The sequence below is a fragment of the Cololabis saira genome, chromosome 19, assembly GCF_033807715.1.
Source record: "Cololabis saira isolate AMF1-May2022 chromosome 19, fColSai1.1, whole genome shotgun sequence".
Taxonomy (NCBI): Eukaryota; Metazoa; Chordata; class Actinopteri; order Beloniformes; family Belonidae; genus Cololabis; species Cololabis saira.
The window spans coordinates 17,666,094-17,684,039 of NC_084605.1; the positions used below are offsets into that span (position 1 = coordinate 17,666,094).

Here is a 17,946-nt window from a genome sequence, read left to right on the forward strand (position 1 = left end):
GTTGAGGGCACTATGCTCCTCAGCATGCGGACCAAACTTTCACTTTCAATTCAATTCAATTCAATTCAATTCAATTCAATTCAATTCAATTCAATTCAATTCAATTCAATTCAATTCAATTCAATTCAATTCCATTTATATAGCGTCTAATACAGCACAGTTGTCTCTAGGTGCTTTCCAGAGACAAGGACATGACCCCCGAGCCATTATTACATAAACATAAGATAAACAATGGCAGGTAAAAACTCCCCTAGTGGGAGAAAAACCTTAAGCCAAAGAGTGGCAAGAAAAACTCCCCTTTAGGAGGAAAGAAACCTGGACCAGGACGTGGATCATAAGGGGGGACCCTCCTGCCGGAGGCCAGCTGGGCAGAGCAGGTGGCTAAGTTGCTGTCGTTCCCAACACTTCCATGTTATTATAATACAGCTGAAAGTTGACTGTGGAATATTCAGGAGCGAAGAAATTTCACATTTGGATTTGTTGCACAGGTGGCAAAAATGCTTGGGTTTTTTGTCAACCTGCTCTGCAGCGTTTTGGTTTTATTTTGGCATAATAAATCAGTTTTCTGGAACTCCTGCCTCCTGCATCTGGGTCCTATCCACCTCATTCGTGACAGAACGGAGCAGCCAGCATGGACGCAGCAGGAGAGACTTTTGCTTTGTGGGAGTTATTCTACCAGGAGGCGAAAGACAAGGCCATGTTGGCAGGAGCAGGATTCACCCTCCCTGGGACCGTGCCTGGCTCTAGGTGGGTCCAAGAGCCTTCAGGCTCAGTTCAGGCAAAAATGGAGACAATGTCGGTGCCGACTATCACGTCACCATGTTCCTGTTTCCGAGGTGGTCCTGGTCGCAACCCAGCCTGTCCCTGTTCCCGAGATGGTCCCTGAGGCCAGGCCCAGGACTCTGCCTGGCACCCAGGCCCCTGCCAAGGACCCTGACTGCCCCTGAGCCGGCACCCCGGGAACCTGCTCGCGCCTCAGCCAGTACACACTGTAGGTCCCTGCCACAGTCTCCTGCCTCCTGGTCTCCTGCATCTGGGTCCTATCCACCTCATTCCTGACACATATACATGGATCTTTTCCTTCTGAATAGTATCCAAGTGTAAATGTATTGCAGCAACAATTCCAGCTGCTTTAAGAAGAGTTCAGAGGATATACAGGACTGTCTCAGAAAATTAGAATATTGTGATAAAGTTCTTTATTTTCTGTAATGCAATTAAAAAAACAAAAATGTCATACATTCTGGATTCATTACAAATCAACTGAAATATTTCAAGCCTTTTATTATTTTAATATTGCTGATTATGGCTTACAGCTACAGATTAAGATTCTCAGAATATTCTAATTTTTTTAGATAGGATATTTGAGTTTTCTTAAGCTGTAAGCCATGATCAGCAATATTAAAATAATAAAAGGCTTGCAATATTTCAGTTGATTTCTAATGAATCCAGAATGTATGACATTTTTTTTTTTTGTAATTGCATTACAGAAAATCACAATATTCTAATTTTCTGAGACAGTCCTGTATGTCTTTATACACATTCTGGTTAGCTGGGGGTTCTGTGGGCTTTCTGTGTGAAACCAGGTTGCACAGTTTCCTTTTGTTCATAAGCACAGTTTCCTTTTGTTAAAAACAGCAGTCTAAACATAAATCAAACCTCTAAGACATGCTCGTCGTCCATCTGGCTGAAGACTGTCCCAGCCACCTGGTCAGATTTCAGGGCCTGCCAGTTGAACAGTGGCAGGCGATATTTGCTTTTAATGGGTTTCTTCTTTGTACCCCCTGCAGAAAAAAAGTGTCAAAATATTTGTATTCTGAGATTATATAACTTAAAGGGGACCTATTATGAAAAACACGTTTTCTCTTGCTTTAACATATATAAAGTGGTCTCCCCTCAGCCTGCCAACTCAGAGAAGGAGGAAAGCAACCAAATTCTGCAGTGTCTGTACAGCCGCCCGAATGATCCATCCAGTCTGATGTGGATCTACGAGCCGTTCAGATTCTGCTCCCGTCGTTACGTAACGACGGGAGCGATGCTTGAAACCACGCCCACAACTAACTCTGGCTGGAACAACAAAAACTCCGCCGGCCGGAGCTTCCGCCATTTTCTACGCGTCATTCAAGCAGCCAATCAGCACAGTGCCTCATTATCATAGCCTTCCCGCCCACTCAGAATCCTGCATAGATAATGAGGTTAGAGAATGGGATTCTGAAGACATGGCTCAGAGGCTGAATTTCTAATTTATTTAGCAACAAAAATCAAAAGCTTGTTTTTAAGACATTCAAGGCCTGTTTAAAATAGGTATTAGATGCCATAATAGGTCCCTGTTACAACCAAAAACGTAATAATGGCCAATAACGTAATAACTGCCAATAACGTAATAATTTTGGCCATTTCAAATGTAATAAGGCCAATAGTGTAATAATGTGCCAATAATGTAATAAAACTTTTGAGTCAATAATGTAATAACTTTTTGCCGATAATGTAATAATTTTGTAATGATATTTTAATACCAGGCCAATAACGTAATAACCAGCCAATAATGTAATGCCTTATTACATTATCGGCAAAAAGTTATTACGTTATTTGCTCAAAAGTTTTATTACATTATTGGCACATTATTACACTATTGGCCTTATTACATTTGAAATTGCCAAAATTATTACGTTATTGGCAGTTATTACGTTATTGGCCATTATTACGTTTTTGGTTGTAACAGTCCCCTTTAAAAGACAAGACACAAAGTCTGATGAGCAGGTTTGAAAACTCTCTATAACACAATTGATCAAAGAAAAATAAGAACATTCTCTTGCTTCAAGTTTGAAATTGATCCCCTTGCTTTGTGATGCTTGTATTTTCACCCCATCAGGCCTCCAATAGCTGTTATAAAAGCAGCCTCATTAGGACATTTAACATTTTAATAACTGCTCATACATGCAGACACGATCAGTGATGAGCACAAAGTTGTCAGTGCTGGAAAAGAATCAGCAAATGTGGATTTTGGTTAATTAGTTCCAACACAACTTTAGCCAAGTCTGACTTAGTTAACGTCTGCTGTAATTACGGCTCCTTGTCACGCTGCCTTAAATACACAGCAATAATGAAAAGCTCCTATCCTCTGAGAGAACTTACATAAAAGTGTGTGTTAAGTTAATATCCTTCCAACAGACTAAAAGTATCAGAATTTCTGTATTTTAGTGTTATAAAAATTAATAAGCAAATAAAAAGGCGCGCGTCACCTCATGTTCCACCTGAAAAAGGCTGGTATGTTAATATTTTACTGGAGATTTCAACATGTCAAAGCTGTAATTTACATATTGCATTCGTTAGGAGCATGGTCAGTTTACTAAAGTAACTGTTCAACATTTATCAGTTTTAGTTTACAGATTTGCTCTGTTTTGGTCCCCCTGTGTGATGTGGATGAAACAAAAAGAAAAGCTCAGTACTGTAAAGTTTAAACAACAGATAGTGGGCGTTGAGAAATGCCACCTCCAGCGCAGGTTTACCAGCTCTGCGTAGATGTAACAGAAAGGCATGAATCATTGTGCTGATTCATTCAATTGACTTTGTGTGGAAGTCTATGGGTTATCTTCCATTACTGTTGTAGTAGAACTGGAACGATTGGAGCAAACATCTTTTTCTTCTTTTTAACTCTAAAGGTGGACTCACCTGAGCTTCCTTTGGTCGAATCTGCCATCTTCTGCATTGTACTTTCTCCAGAAGGCAGTAGGGGAGGGGGAGGGGGAGGAGGAGGTACAGTTGAGACTGGCAGCGGGGGAGGAGGTGGGGGAGGAGGATGTTGGACCACTGAGGGCTGTGCTGGGGACTCCTCTAGTGGGGACTGTGAGGAGAGGGAAGCAGCAACTACTTCATCCTCAGCTGTCAGGAGAACAACAGTTTTTCTTATTTTCCCTGATCTTCTACATTTGTCACACAATCCTCTCTGTGAAGGAATCATACCTCCTCTAACATTTGTCCATGTAATGCATATACATTAAAGATTTATTTCATGTGGGGTTGTGCTATATTTGTGCTTCATAAATCCAACCTGTGCATGTTCCTTAAAGAATGCGGGCAGACATCCCGATCAGGTACAAAACAGGAGTGACATTGAGGCTGTTAGAAACTAAATCTTGGTCTAGAATCACCCTCAAAGGAGCTCTTATTATTTTCCCACTAAGATTAAAGTGTGAGGAGAAAGCTGACTCTTTACAGGAATAGAGTAACACACTAATCAAGGTAAACCAGCTGATCTGATGTGCATTTCAGTGCTAACCTTTCAGTGTGGCGTGCTGGGCCACCAGGTCCAGGTGTCCAGATGAAGAGTTCTCCATGCAGAGGACGCCCTGCTCCACCGAAGACTGAACTTGGAGCTCAAACTGCTTCAGGGCCTCACTGGATCGGTACGCATCTCTCTCTTTTTCACATTTAAGCTCTCTTTCTTGGTCTCGCTGTTGCAGCAGAGTCACCTGGGAGCTGCACTCATGAAGACTCTCCTACGATACACAGTGAGTTTGTGAAAAAGCAGCTGGTGTCACATCGCAGATTGTTTAGAAATGCATTTATCCTAAAGGTTTCTCTTTAGTGCAGAACTCTCTGTCTGCAGGTCTTCTCCTCCCAAGGAAGGAGTGATCAGCTTCTGCATCTTACAAAGGTTTGGTGTTGGTTTTCATTAGTCAGAAAAATAAATTTCATAAATGTCATTGTCAGTTACCCTTCAAAGTTGACTGATTGTGAACAAGGCTCCACAGAGGGGGACAAATTTAGTGCAGTTTTAGAATGAACATCTGGACAGTCTTGGTGACCCAGTGATCAAATTGAGTCACACTAACTACTGTTGTCATCCCCTACATTTGTACAGTACCATGTATACTCAACTTTTCATTACATTGCATACACACTGTGTCATGAATGCATGAAATAGTATTTACAGCTGGGTCAGGCTAATGACCTCCTAATGTTAGAACAGCACAAGCTTTCACCCTAAGTCTGCTTAAAAATGCAGCTTTACATGCACACATTCACTGTGAACGCACTGTGAGCGCTGGAGAGAGGAGGCAGTATCGCTATGCCGCGACTTCTTAGAGAAAGTTAAAGTGTCCCCCCAAGAGGGCCAAAGGTCCATGGAGTATTTATATGTGTTTGCTGCACAAAGGTGCAGGTTCCCATGTCCTGTGTAGGTTTTCATGTTTATATAACTAAAAGCTAAAGAAAGAAGAGCTAAGAAAAAAAGGAACATTTTAGTTAGTTTAGTTAGGTTTAATAAATGCTTATTTTAGTGTTTGGCGATTAAACTGCATTGATATATAAATAATAAGTAAAATGGATGGATTTAATTTTTGTAACCTTTTAATTATCCCCCTACACTTTGGTATCAGGTTTCTTTACAAAAACAACCAAATGAAGTGAAGCCAGTTCGTTTGCTCATACATGTGCAAAAATCTTTCACAGCAACAGAAATACATCTGGCACCAGTCGAAACTTCAGCCGGAGCGAGTTTCTGAGCGAGCTGTTTTACATGACTAACATACACCATTTTTTTTGCTTTTGGAGGTTTTAGTGAAGAGTTTTTCCATGAAAAGGCTTCAACAAGGCCTTAGGTCTGGGATGGGTGAGGAGACCTTCTAAAGTCATCTATGTGACTCCACCGTGAGAAATAGCCCGCATGGCACCACCAGTAGGGCAGTAGGTGCATGCATGTGTAAAGGTTACGGCATCACAGCATCTGTTGTGGGAAAAACATATTAAAAGCCTCTTTAACATGTTCTTTTCAACAAGGTTAAAATCTGGACTGAAACTGAGTGTTTAAGTTACCAAGAATAAGACTTGAGAAATGATCCAGATTTCAGTAAACTTAATTAAGCAGTTGCATGCAAAAAGGTCAGAACATACTGTACATCCAGCGTCTCCATGCAGAAATGACGATTAAACAAAGGAAGCATAAAGGTTTTGAAGCATGAATGATGATTCATCCTTACGATTCAGAAAAACCGAGCTAATCTTTTAGGGACAAAGTATCAGTCTGCAGACTGTGTTCTCTGTACAAGGCTAAACTTGCTCCTCACGGTAGTTTTGGTTTAATCAAGTGGCCCAGGCTACATTTTGCATCACAGCATCAAAGCATGGTGGTGTGCACGGAGGTGTGCACCGCTCACCAGGGCTGATGATCAGCAGCACTTTACTTCAGCTTTCCTTGTAAAAGGGTACTTAGTGATTCACATGAGTTTCTTTTCTTTTGCCGTGATTTTTAAGTTCTTGTTTATCAGAGGTTGTATTGACTAAAACTAAGAGCTACTATGATCAATTAGTTTTTGTTGGTTTTTACACAGGAAATAAATGTGAAAAAAAATAGCGTATTGCAACAATTTCACTTGACTGTACATTTTGCTGTACTGGTGTGCAGTCTGTGAAGCATTTGTAGTTACAACAATAATCTACAACGTCCATCTGACGTGACAAGTCATTCATTGTCAGGTAACAAGTTTTGTGAGTAGCATGAATGTCAACTTCTTGTTAAATAATGACAAATCAGTCATGAATGAATGCCAACACCAGTGCTGCTTCTATCTGAGAGACAACAGAGCAGTTGCTTGATTGCCATCTACTAGATCATGGTGAATAAACACTGAATGGAGGGATGAACCAGAGAGTTACAGCTTCATTCACATGATGGAACTGTAATGTGATGTACTCCACCTTTAAAAGCTCCACTTCTTTGGTGGACTGAATGAGTTTCTTCTCCAGCTCTGACACTTTTTCCATCGCTTTCCTCTCACTCTCTTGAAGCCTGGTATTCAGCTGGGACACAAGAGGCATCATGTCTTACACACAAGTAAACAGTGACATAAACTAAACACTCAGGCTCGAAGCTGAATCTAACTGCACGCAAATTAAGGGTCAATTAAAGACCAATGAGCTACATGTTTTTCCACAATTAAAATAATTCAAATTCAAATCTAAAAAATACTACTCAAATTATATCAATGCCATTAATTATTGCAAGCAACGTGGCATTTTGTTGCCGTCATTGCGTTGCGTTGAGGAAAAAAAAACTTTAAACATGTGACATGTAGCATGGTGGGATGTTCCCATTCAGACATAATTCTTGTAGTCATATTTGGAACATTGACATTTGAGATGTTTCATGGTTTGATCCATGCTCATGAACTGGCGTGATCTCAGGGTCTCAGGTATGTTTTCCACTGCAGTTATTGTGCAGTTGCTAGTGCTTTTACTACATCTGATCACTGCCTCACTTGTTGGGCTATATGTTTGTACCAGAACGTTCATATTTTCATTTTCACACTGTAAGAAGATAGTGCACGTCTGATAAAATCAGAAAAATTCTTACACTTTGCTGTGCATTTCATAATTAAAGCTTTCTCTTTTTTGATTTAGACAAAAGTGAAAGTTCAGTAACAGAGGGTCAAAAAGATCACTTAATGGAGATGATGGAATGAATACAGAAAACAACTGACATCTGTAAATATGTTTCGATCTGAATGTGAAATAATACATCTTTTCTTCACATATCTCTCTGATATTTCCTTTTTTAAAAGGTCAGTGACCACAGTTTTCATCAAAGATAGAGTTATTGATTTTTCTTCCCAGTCATCAGGGCCACCTGTGCGTTGAGTTCCTGCAGTTCCTCCATGTGCTCCAGCAGAACATTCTTGATCTCAGCATCCTCCAGCAAAGATCCCACGTCGAACACATTATCCAGATAGGCCTGGATCTGCACCAGCAGCCTGTCACTTTCTGTGAACTTCAGCATCTGTAAAGTTAAAAGAAGTCATTTTTGGCTAAATTTCTGGACTGATGAAAAGGTGAAATTCCAGTCATTTATTTCATGCCCTGTAAACAGTAAAAAAAAAATCCTGGCTATTGTAAAAAAGTTCCCATATCTGTAAAAAGGAGTTCATACCTGTAGTTAAACAAATATTAACTGATAAATACATGTTAAATAGATTAATTTGAATATGTTGATTCAGCTGTCCAGGTGTTCGTTGTTCTGTATGAAGTATTCTCCATCTAGTCTCTCAGTAAGTCCCCGTATAGGGCATAGATGTTAAGTTCCTTTTACGACACTCTTCTCTTCCTCGTTTCTTCCACCATTACATTCTTGGGTGCCTTTTCAGCCGCTGCCATGAGGACCATCCTAGTTCTGTGAGTTAGCTTCATCTTATAACCATCACTGTGTAAAGTGATGAACAGCGGTTGCAAAAGATTTGTGGGACAGGAGTCCAAGATTACTTGTGCTGGTTTATTCCAATAATTGCATTCTGACACTTCCTGATTGTAAAAAAAAAATAAATTAAAGTGAAACTGAAACAGAGATTTTAAAATAAAAATACTCCATTGAGTTGTTTCAAAGACTGGATTTTAGAGGTCAAACTTGCTTCCAGGTAGTCATCCAGTCCTTGCTGAGTGAACTCGTGCTGGAGGTGGACTCTGAAGTTTATGTTTTCCACTGAGTGAACCACGATGTTGATGAACTGCATACAAGCCACCTGGTGAGAAGAAGGAGTAAATATTCACCTTTGCACACAGCAGCCCTGCCTGCACAGGAAAGTTGTTATTATCATGGTTGGTTAAGTTTATAAAAGCCAAAATATGACAACGGTGGCAATGCAAGTTTGTTTGTGCACGTTTCTGTCATGAACCAGCCACATGCCCACTGGAGCGCTGCTAACAGCATTTGCTGATGATCACTTTTGATGTTTGACAGAGGACTGCAGATGTTGAGCTTTAAGATGAACATCTGCAGACAGCTAAGTCAGGGTCACCTTAAAGGGAACCCTGCGTATTAAGACATGTAGGTCTTAAAAGATAAATGTTGGTATCAATTATAACAGTGTGATATAAAAAACCTTTTTGATGTCTTCGTTTTTATAAAATTTGAAAATATAATTTAACTCGTAGGTCGCCATTGTTGTTTACACCGCAATGCATTCTGGGTAGTGTTTTACTTTTTTGTAGGTGCGCCGTCACCTTAATGTTTTTAGCTGCATTTTCATATGGGTTTCTGTTGCGCCGCCACCTGTTTAGACGTGTTTTCATTCGTTTCTGGGTGCGCCATCACCTTTAATGTTTAGTTGTGTTTTCATCTGTGTTTTTGATGCGCTGACACCATGTTTGCATCTGTGTGGAGGTGCACATAAAAATGTCACCATGTGTAGTGCGCCGTGCGCACTTTATCCAATTTGTCACTGCAAAGTTTTGTTTGAGGAAAAAAGATCTTTGAAATACTTATTGAACACTGAATAGCCAACCAACCTATCCTCTCCCTAATGGATAGTGTAATATTCAGGCCGAGTGAGACTCTGAAATAGAGCAGTGGACGGACTGTTTCTGTGCCTATTACGAAATTGAATCCTGGCGGCGCCACCTGTCCTAATGATTTATAAAGCATAGGACAGCGGTGGATGCTAATAATCTCCAAAATTATTGATATTGGAATACGTTTTATCACATAATAGCTTAAAGTGAACAGCTGCTGACAAAAACATGAGCTCTTGACAGCAAACGCTCTCTTCCTCTGTTTGCATTGAGACGCAGTTGCTGGGATTTTGTCCCACTCTCGCCTCATCCCGTCTTTTTTGGTCTTCATTTGGCTCGTTTTGAGATATGTTTTCAGTGTTGTTTTCCTCATTGACCTTGTGCTCGGGTACAAATTGAAATGGCTGAACAGATGACATGTTTATCCTCTGGATTATCTCGTTGAACAGTCAAAACAGTGTACGGGGGCCAGCAGGTGCAACCGTGGGACGTCACTACCCAGAATGCATTGCGGTGTAAACAACAATGGCGACCTACGAGTTAAATTATATTTTCAAATTTTATAAAAACGAAGACATCAAAAAGGTTTTTTATATCACATTGTTATAATTGATACCAACATTTATCTTTTAAGACCTACATGTCTTAATACGCAGGGTTCCCTTTAATATTAAAGTAATGTTGCACATGCTGCACATGTCTCATTTATATTTTTAGGATAAACATTCCGTCTCCTTGAGTGTCGGGGCCACCTGGAGGTGAGCACCAATCCTAAACTACAAGCTGATATTGAGAGATATTATGAGAAGAAAGTCACAATTTTACAGGATACATGATGTAACACAAAGTGCAAATCATTAAGCACAATACTTCTGAACAAATTAAGTTTATTTTGTATGCTTCATGTATGCTTTTAATGAAAATATGATTTTAAACACATATTACTGTATTCTCTTATTTCATGTTTTTTTAAATTTGAATATCTTCTTTTATAAAACCATCATACATATATGGCATGCCCAGACTGCTATCAGGAAGAACTGCAGCTATTAAGACATCACATTTTTTCCTCTTTATATTTCTTTAGTTATTCTTTTCCATAATGACATTTAAGCCAATTTCCATTTTTTTTCTTATTGTTGCCTATTGTATCCAGTGATTGTATCCAGTTGTGAATTCTGTAAAAGGCTTTGTTTTCAGACTCAGTCTGTCAGTGATGTACAAATAGAAATACAACAGTAACAGCTTACCATGAAGTCGATGTTGCTGTCTTCGTTGCAGAAATATTCCATCAGCTTTTCAAATCTGCTTTCCTCTCCACACACCTGGGAACAAGTCAGAGAGCTATCCAAGAGCCTGCGGTGTTTTTGCATTTGAGATTCATTTCAGCTTTGTTAAATCTTGCTGCAGATGATAAACCGATGCGTCTGCTTTCCCTGCAAGTGACACATGAGGGCAGTGCACGCACACAGTACACGTGACTCCCAGTCTGTACACCAGGGGCCTCATGTACAAAGAGTGCGGCGCACAAAAAACGTGCGTACGCCACTTTCTACACTCACGATCGGATGTTCAAAAAGTGATTTGAACATGGAAAGTTGCGATCCTTCAAACGTCAATAAGTTCACGACCACACGTGAAGGACACGACATTCCCCACATCACCAGATAAGTTACACACGAGTGAAACTGCAACAACCTCACAATCAACCACATGAACATATAAAGGTAGGAACCTGTCAATCACAACCATGGAACCTGTCAATCACAATCATGGAACCTGTCAATCACAACCATGGAATCTGTCAATCACAACCATGGAACCTGTCAATCACAACCATGGAACCTGTCAATCACAACGGCAGCCTTGGCTCCGTTAGAGGAACCTGCTGATGCATCAGATCACACCGATCTGATCTGCTGGTCCAGGATCTGGATCATCAGCTGATTTAGGGCTCTCAGTCGCCATGACGACCGTATGGGACGACTGTGTCTGAACAGATAAACATTAAAGAACCGGTTCTCTAAAGTTGTCTTTAAAAAAAAAACTAACATGTATATATATATATATATATATATATATATATATATATATATATATATATATATATATATATATATATATATATATATATATATATATATATATACATATATACGTTTTATTGAATGTTTAGGCGACTTTCAGAGTCTGATATCCAGTTGGCTGCAGGACTTCAGAAAGTGTTTCTCTGGTGATGGAGGCCGGGACCCAGACCGGTCTCTACTCCTGCGGCTGCAACACTCCGAGTTACAGAGACTTTGTTCTTATTTCTCACGTTTGCATCTCGATACACGTTGGAATAACTTGTCTTTATTTCTGCAGCAGAGGAATCAGATCGTGATGCTTCATGTTTTGAATATTTAAATATAAGTTAATGTTGTTCACATTGTTATACTTGAGAGAGGTGATCGCAATCATCCACAATTTGTAAGACTCAATACACATGTACATTGGGCTTAATCCGTGAGTATATAACAGCCTACACGTGACAATAAAGCGGAACGAGGAGCCGTTTTTCATCCCACCAATTTAAGTTCTTGTCAAGGTTTGACATTCCCCCCAGCTTTCATTTTCTGTTTTGTCCCGCCTGTGTCCCATCTGCCCTGATTGTCTGCACCTGTGTCTCGTCGTGTCTCGTCATCCCCTGTGTATATCTGGTCTTGTCATTCCCTTGTTCCCGGTCGGACCGTACTGTTTTGTTCCTCATGTTTCCTGCCACGTTCTTCCTCCTCCAAGTTTTTTGACCCCTTTAGTTTGTTTTGATCCTGCCAAGCAGGGCTTTGTTTTTCCCTTTTGTTAAAATAAATCCTGTTTTTTGCCGACTCCTGCCTCCCGCCTCCTGCTCTCCTGCGTTTGGGTCCACACCTTATACCCCAAGACGTGACAGAATGGACCGACCACAAATGGACCCAGCGGGAAAATGGGTTTCCCTCTGGGAAAACAGGAAGTTGCTCGAGGTGAAGTCCCCCTTCTGGGGAACACGCCTGGCTCGGGGTGGGCCCCGGAGCATCCAGGCTCTGGAGCGACGGCGTCGACGTCAGCCCCAGCTAGCCGCTGTTCCGGCGGTGGTCTCGGGCGCGTTGTCGGTCGCATCAGCCCCTGCTCCGGTGATGGTCCCGACCCCCCGCAGCCGGCGCCACGGACTCGTCACGCCAAGAGTCCCCGTCACGCCTGCCAAGCCCCACGCCACGCCTGCCAAGCCCCACGCCAAGACCCAGGCCTAGGCCTCGGGGACGTCCCCCCGAGCTGTCTCGCCGGTCTGCCTGGCCTCGGGGACGTCCCCCCGAGCGTTCTCGCCGCTCTGCCCTGTCCCCAGGACGGCCCCCGGAACGTTGGCTGTGTCTTGGCCTGGGAAATACCCCCAGATAAATTATTTTTCCAGGCCTCAGCTTCTGACAGGAGTGACTCCAGCTCACAGCAGATGTTTTTTTAGGGCCCGAGCATTGACAGTGAGAAGGCCCTATTGTATCTGTAGGAATTTTTCTTTCACCAAAATTAGGGCCTTTTTGCCCCCCTAAACATGCCCCAAAAGTCACCAAATTTTGCACGCAAGCCAGGCCTGGCGAAAAATTCCGTATTCTAATAGTGTCAAAAAGGGGCGTGGCCTAATGGCTCAACAGCGCCCCCTAGAAAACTTTGTGGCTCAAGCCCCACAAGACGGTTTGACGTACATGCAAGAAAATCAGTACACACCTGTATCATGTCGCAACTTAAAGAAAAGTCTTTTGGCGCCATGGCCGAAGCCGAACAGGAAGTCGATCATTTTGAAGTAATCGTGTAATTTTGGCGCAATTTACGCCATTTTCACGTGTCGTACTTTAACAAACTCCTCCTAGCAGGATTGTCCGTTCGACATAAAACTCGCTCAGGAGACACAAAAGACGTTAACGATGAAAATGTATCAAAATCGTGAATTTTCGTGAAATGGCGTGGCCGTGGCGCCGGGTCAAACTTCAACGTTAAACAGGAAGTGATACTAGAAGCTGATTGGTCGATATTTGATAGATCCTATTTGTTGGAGCCAAAATACTTTGATTTATTGTTTTATTTATTTAGCTGAATATGAGTTGTCATACCCCCTTTTTGTTACGTCATGATTAGCCTGTCAATCAGCCAGGTGGGTGGTTGTCTATGGTAACCATTATAAGCCCCCTGGGTGGTGATTGCACTCAGGTGCGACAGGGGGAAGACAAACAGTTTTTGACCGTGACCGTGCAACCGTGCAAGACGTGTAAGACAGAGAGTGGCGTTCTGTCATAAGTTTATGTTAAGTTTAAACAGTGAAATTACTTTTGCTTTGACTACTGCTGAATACAGAATAAATGGATTGGCATATCCGACCTGGATTCTAAGTCTGAGCGTTTGAATTAATTGAAGCACGCGTCCAAACAAAACCAACCCTGTTGCCCTGAGTATAGCCCATTGGTACAGGCTCTACATTGTCAAAAACTTTAGTCTTCATTTGGAACGGACTATTGTCAAAAACTATACTCTTCGTTTGGAACGGACTATTGTCAAAGAAACTTTAGTCTTCGTTTGGAACGGACTATAGTTGAAAGTTTAAAACCTGCATTGGAAGTGGATCACAGTGTGCAGGACAACGCCACAGCCGCTGCTGAGACGCGGCGTTCGGAGGACCACAGCGCAGCGCAGCGCAGCGCAGCGCAGCGCACCACCCGGGCTGCCGGCGGCACCGCGGAGGGTCTACATGCTGCGCGGAGCAGAGCCTGGAGCAGAGCCTGGCCTGGATACCGCCTCTACCAGCGGCATCGCGGTTGGATTACGCGCTGCTCGGAGCGGAGCCTGGATCACCGCCTCTACCCGGCGGCGTCGTGGTTGGATTACGTGCTGCTCGGAGGAGAGCCTGGAGCAGAGCCTGGCTGGATCACCGCCTCTACGCGGCGGCAAGCGGGGGGATTACACGCTGTTCGGAGGAGTTGGGGGATCACCTCAGCATCCTGGTGCTTGATCGTGGCATTGGCAGCCTCTACCAGCTCAAAGTGGACCGGTCTGAAGAAATGCATACACATCAAGGTATGTAGCGCGCTACCAGCTGGTTAGATGGCCATATAGTAAAACACTGTGTGCACACAAAGGGTACTTTGAAAAAAAAAAAAAAAAAGAAAAAAAAAAAAAGAGGTTCAAAAACGAGCGCTCTGGTATAAATCCAATGCATTGGTGGTTTTATGGTTTCGAGGACTTGGAATTAATAAACTGGGTTTAACTGTGATGAACAACTGTGGGTTTTACTGAAATAGCAAAGGTACTGTTTTACTTTTTACACTGTTGGTTGGTTTTTTGTATTGCAAGATGTACTCGGATAATGGTGTTCTGGGTCCAAATGAGTCAGATAATGGTGTTCTGGTTCAAACTGAGCCAAACGTGTATGGAGAGCCCTCCCCTCCCATAACGTGGCTGACGCGCACGTTATGCGCTCTAATGGTAATGCAATGCAAATAATGGTTGAACCTTCAGAGGCTGAAAAACAGTCCGATGTGACCACAGCAGGTCGCAGTGCTCACAGTGAACATGAATCACAGATTGGATCACAGGTTATCACAAAACGCAAGATAAAATTAACACCCAAGGCCTTAATGGAGAAAATTCACTCACTGCAAAAGGAGAGAAAATCAAAGTTCACCAAAGCATCCCACTTGCAGAAAACAATTGGAGAGTTAATTCGAAGAGGAAGAGAATGCAAACAAGAAGCACAAGGCTTTGGTCATTCTTCTATGACTTTTGCAGAACTATTTATGTTTAGTTTAAATATTGGAATTACTTTTGCTTTGACTACTGCTGATTACGAAATAAATGGATTGGCATATCCGACCCGGATCCTTTGTCTGAGCGTTTGCATCCATTTGAAGCACGCGTCCCAAACAAAACCAACCCTGTTGCCCTGAGTATAGCCTATTGGTACAGGCTCTACACTATTTTCTGCCATAACTTTTGAATGGTTTGACATAGAGAGTCGTGGGTGGTGTCATCTGACTCGGTTTTGAGTCCTTCACCTTAATTTGTGCAAATTAGCCCCCCTGCTTCTTCTGATTGGTCTATATTTGATAGTTACTATTTTCTGCCATAACTTTTGAATGGTTTGACATAAAGAGTCTAGGGTGGTGTCATCGGACTCGGTTTTGAGTACTTGACCATAATTGGTGAAAATTGCACGCACGAGCGCCCATTCATTGCTGCTTGCAGCTTTAATTAGAATTTGTTTTACTTGTACCTTGTTAAGATGAGCGGTTTTTAATTGATATTTATCCTCATTATCATATTCAAATGGATCTACTTGAGGGAGGAGACAGGGCGGAGTGATGTGCTCCCTTATGTACGTTCAATTCCACGTCAATTGTGATGTTCAAAGAAACGTGCGTGGATTTGGGTGTACGCACAGTTTTGAACATCTGAATTTTTTTTTTGCGTACGCAAGAATTCCACGCACGGATTCACGTTGAAATCAACGCACTCTTTGTACATGAGGCCCCAGGTCTCTTTAAAATGGACTGCGTAGGAGTCATACTAAAAGTGCACGTACACTCAAAAGCCAAAAATGCCGGGCGCAAAAAAAAATCAGGATCAATAAAACCATGTGCACGCAGACTTGCACGCAATGTTCGCTTTATGAATCACAGTCCAGCTGGAAGGCTGCGCAGCTGAATCCGCCTCATATCCCGCCCTCTACACGCCCACTTTTTACCATAAATGCATATGAATGAGCCTGCTGAGCATGCGCAGTGGCTTCCTGCAGCCTGTTTGGCGTCAGAATGAATGAGAGGGTGTCCAGCCACCGTGACACTGACTTTCACAGAGACTTAGATCTAGATGTTGTAGATGATGTGGACAGGAAAACCACATTATTTGGTGGTCACAGTAAAAGTTAGAATAAGTATATAAATAGTATACAATAAAATAAAGCGAGTGAGTGGCAGCACGCCGTTGCTGCCCGTTAGTGCCACGATGCAATTACCACTGTGGACAGGGGGGACATGTCCCCCCCCACTTTTCAAAATAATGTATTTGACCCCCCCACTTTACAGTTTAAAAACTAACGGTAGGAGCAGCCTGTGATTGCAAATCCTCAAGACTGTCTGTGCAAAAGCGATGCGAAGACGGGAGCGGAGTTAGTTTTTTCTTTTTAGATCCGAGGCTTTGCGTAGATGGCGGCTTCCGCAACTTTCAGGTGCTTTTTCTGCGCAAGCAAGCTTTATAGATGAGGCCCCTAGTCTGTTATTTCAATATCAGCCAATATGACGCTGGGGTCAGCAGACGGATCCGCGGGCAGGACTGCTGGCAGAACTAACAATAAGGAAATGTCAGCTCTACCTGCTGCTCTACCTGCTGCTCTACATGCTCTCTACCTTTTCCTCTTTGCACAGCCATGTCCACTAAAGAATGCAAGATGCCTAACTGACATACCCGACAGCCAGAACAAGCCTAAACCAAGCTCATGCTCGGCTGGGAGGGCCCACCTCACTCCTGGCTCCACGCTCACCTGGCTCCGCCCTGCAGACACCCTCCCACCATCTTCCTGACAGTCGCCCACGCCCACTCCAGTGCTGCTGCAGGACCAATAATGTCAATTAAGAACAGGATTTTGTTTTAAATTCATAATAAAATGTTTCCCTATTCTTACTTTAAATCCATCACTCCATAACTATGAACACAAACTCACAAAGAGATTTCATAATAACAAACATGGAAATGTTTTCAGTGTTCAGATTTTCAGAAAAGAAAGAGAGTTTGCAATCATGTCAGCAAATCAGAATAGAACTGTTTCTGTATTTTGTTCCCCTCTGGTGTTTCAGAGGTCACGGTCTGAAATAAAAGTGTTCACACTTGAAAGAAGTTGGCTTGCGGGTGGTTTTCTAACATTCTAGCTAATAATAACCTCTTCTTTTGATTTTCCTGTCTGTCTGCATTGTTGGAATCACGTGAGGCCACAGTTGCTGCCGTCTCAGGCAAAGATAAGAGAGCACCAGGGAGAGGTGACACAAAACAGCCTCTTACATACAACCAGGCCTGCTTACAGTAGTTAACGGACAATAACATGTGCAATAACGTATAATAACGTGCAATATCTGTGCAATATCTGTCTACCTCACACACATCCTACCTGGTTTTTTTTGCATTGTTTTTCTTTCTTTCCCGAACTGAACTACTTTTATTTTCATTCCAATGTATATACTGTTTATATTTCGTAATTATTATGGTTGGTGCCTTAAGCGACTCTTCGGACCATTCCGGTGTGGTCTGGGGTGTGAGGCTGGAGCTCCCACTCGGGTGACTGGGCTCTGCCTGGGTGGGGGGTGCCTGCCTGTGCTGGGGGGGCATCGCTGCCTTGGGCGGTTGTCTCTGGGGCGGGGGGCACGTCTTATGTACTGTGGGGACTCTGGGGCTTCTGGGCTGTCCGCTGTGTGGGGGCGGAGGGGAGTGGGGCCAGGTTCGGGGGGCGGGCCTCCCCCGGCGGGGGGGTGCCTGGGTGGGCACGGTGGCGGGGGGAGTCATTCTCAGGTTTCTATGTTCTCTGTTGTGGGTGTGAATGGTGGACAGTTACACAGACATACACACCTGCTCACTCACCTACATACTCACCCCACAGAGACCTGGGGCCTCATGTACAAA

At 42.8% G+C, this 17,946-nt stretch overlaps 1 protein-coding gene across 2 annotated transcripts in view; it reads right to left on the reverse strand.

Moving 5' to 3' along the window:
• The window catches only part of fmnl1b (formin-like 1b), a 54,131-nt gene that overhangs the window by 14,583 nt on the left and 21,602 nt on the right, over window positions 1-17,946 (reverse strand). For both annotated transcript variants that reach the window (XM_061708250.1, XM_061708248.1), the window contains 7 exons: window positions 10,530-10,604; window positions 8,400-8,510; window positions 7,625-7,774; window positions 6,697-6,798; window positions 4,277-4,496; window positions 3,670-3,879; window positions 1,657-1,781 (listed from right to left, as the gene is read on the reverse strand). In XM_061708250.1, the coding sequence (XP_061564234.1) occupies window positions 1,657-1,781; window positions 3,670-3,879; window positions 4,277-4,496; window positions 6,697-6,798; window positions 7,625-7,774; window positions 8,400-8,510; window positions 10,530-10,604 (993 nt within the window). The remainder of the gene's footprint in view (window positions 1-1,656; window positions 1,782-3,669; window positions 3,880-4,276; window positions 4,497-6,696; window positions 6,799-7,624; window positions 7,775-8,399; window positions 8,511-10,529; window positions 10,605-17,946) is intronic.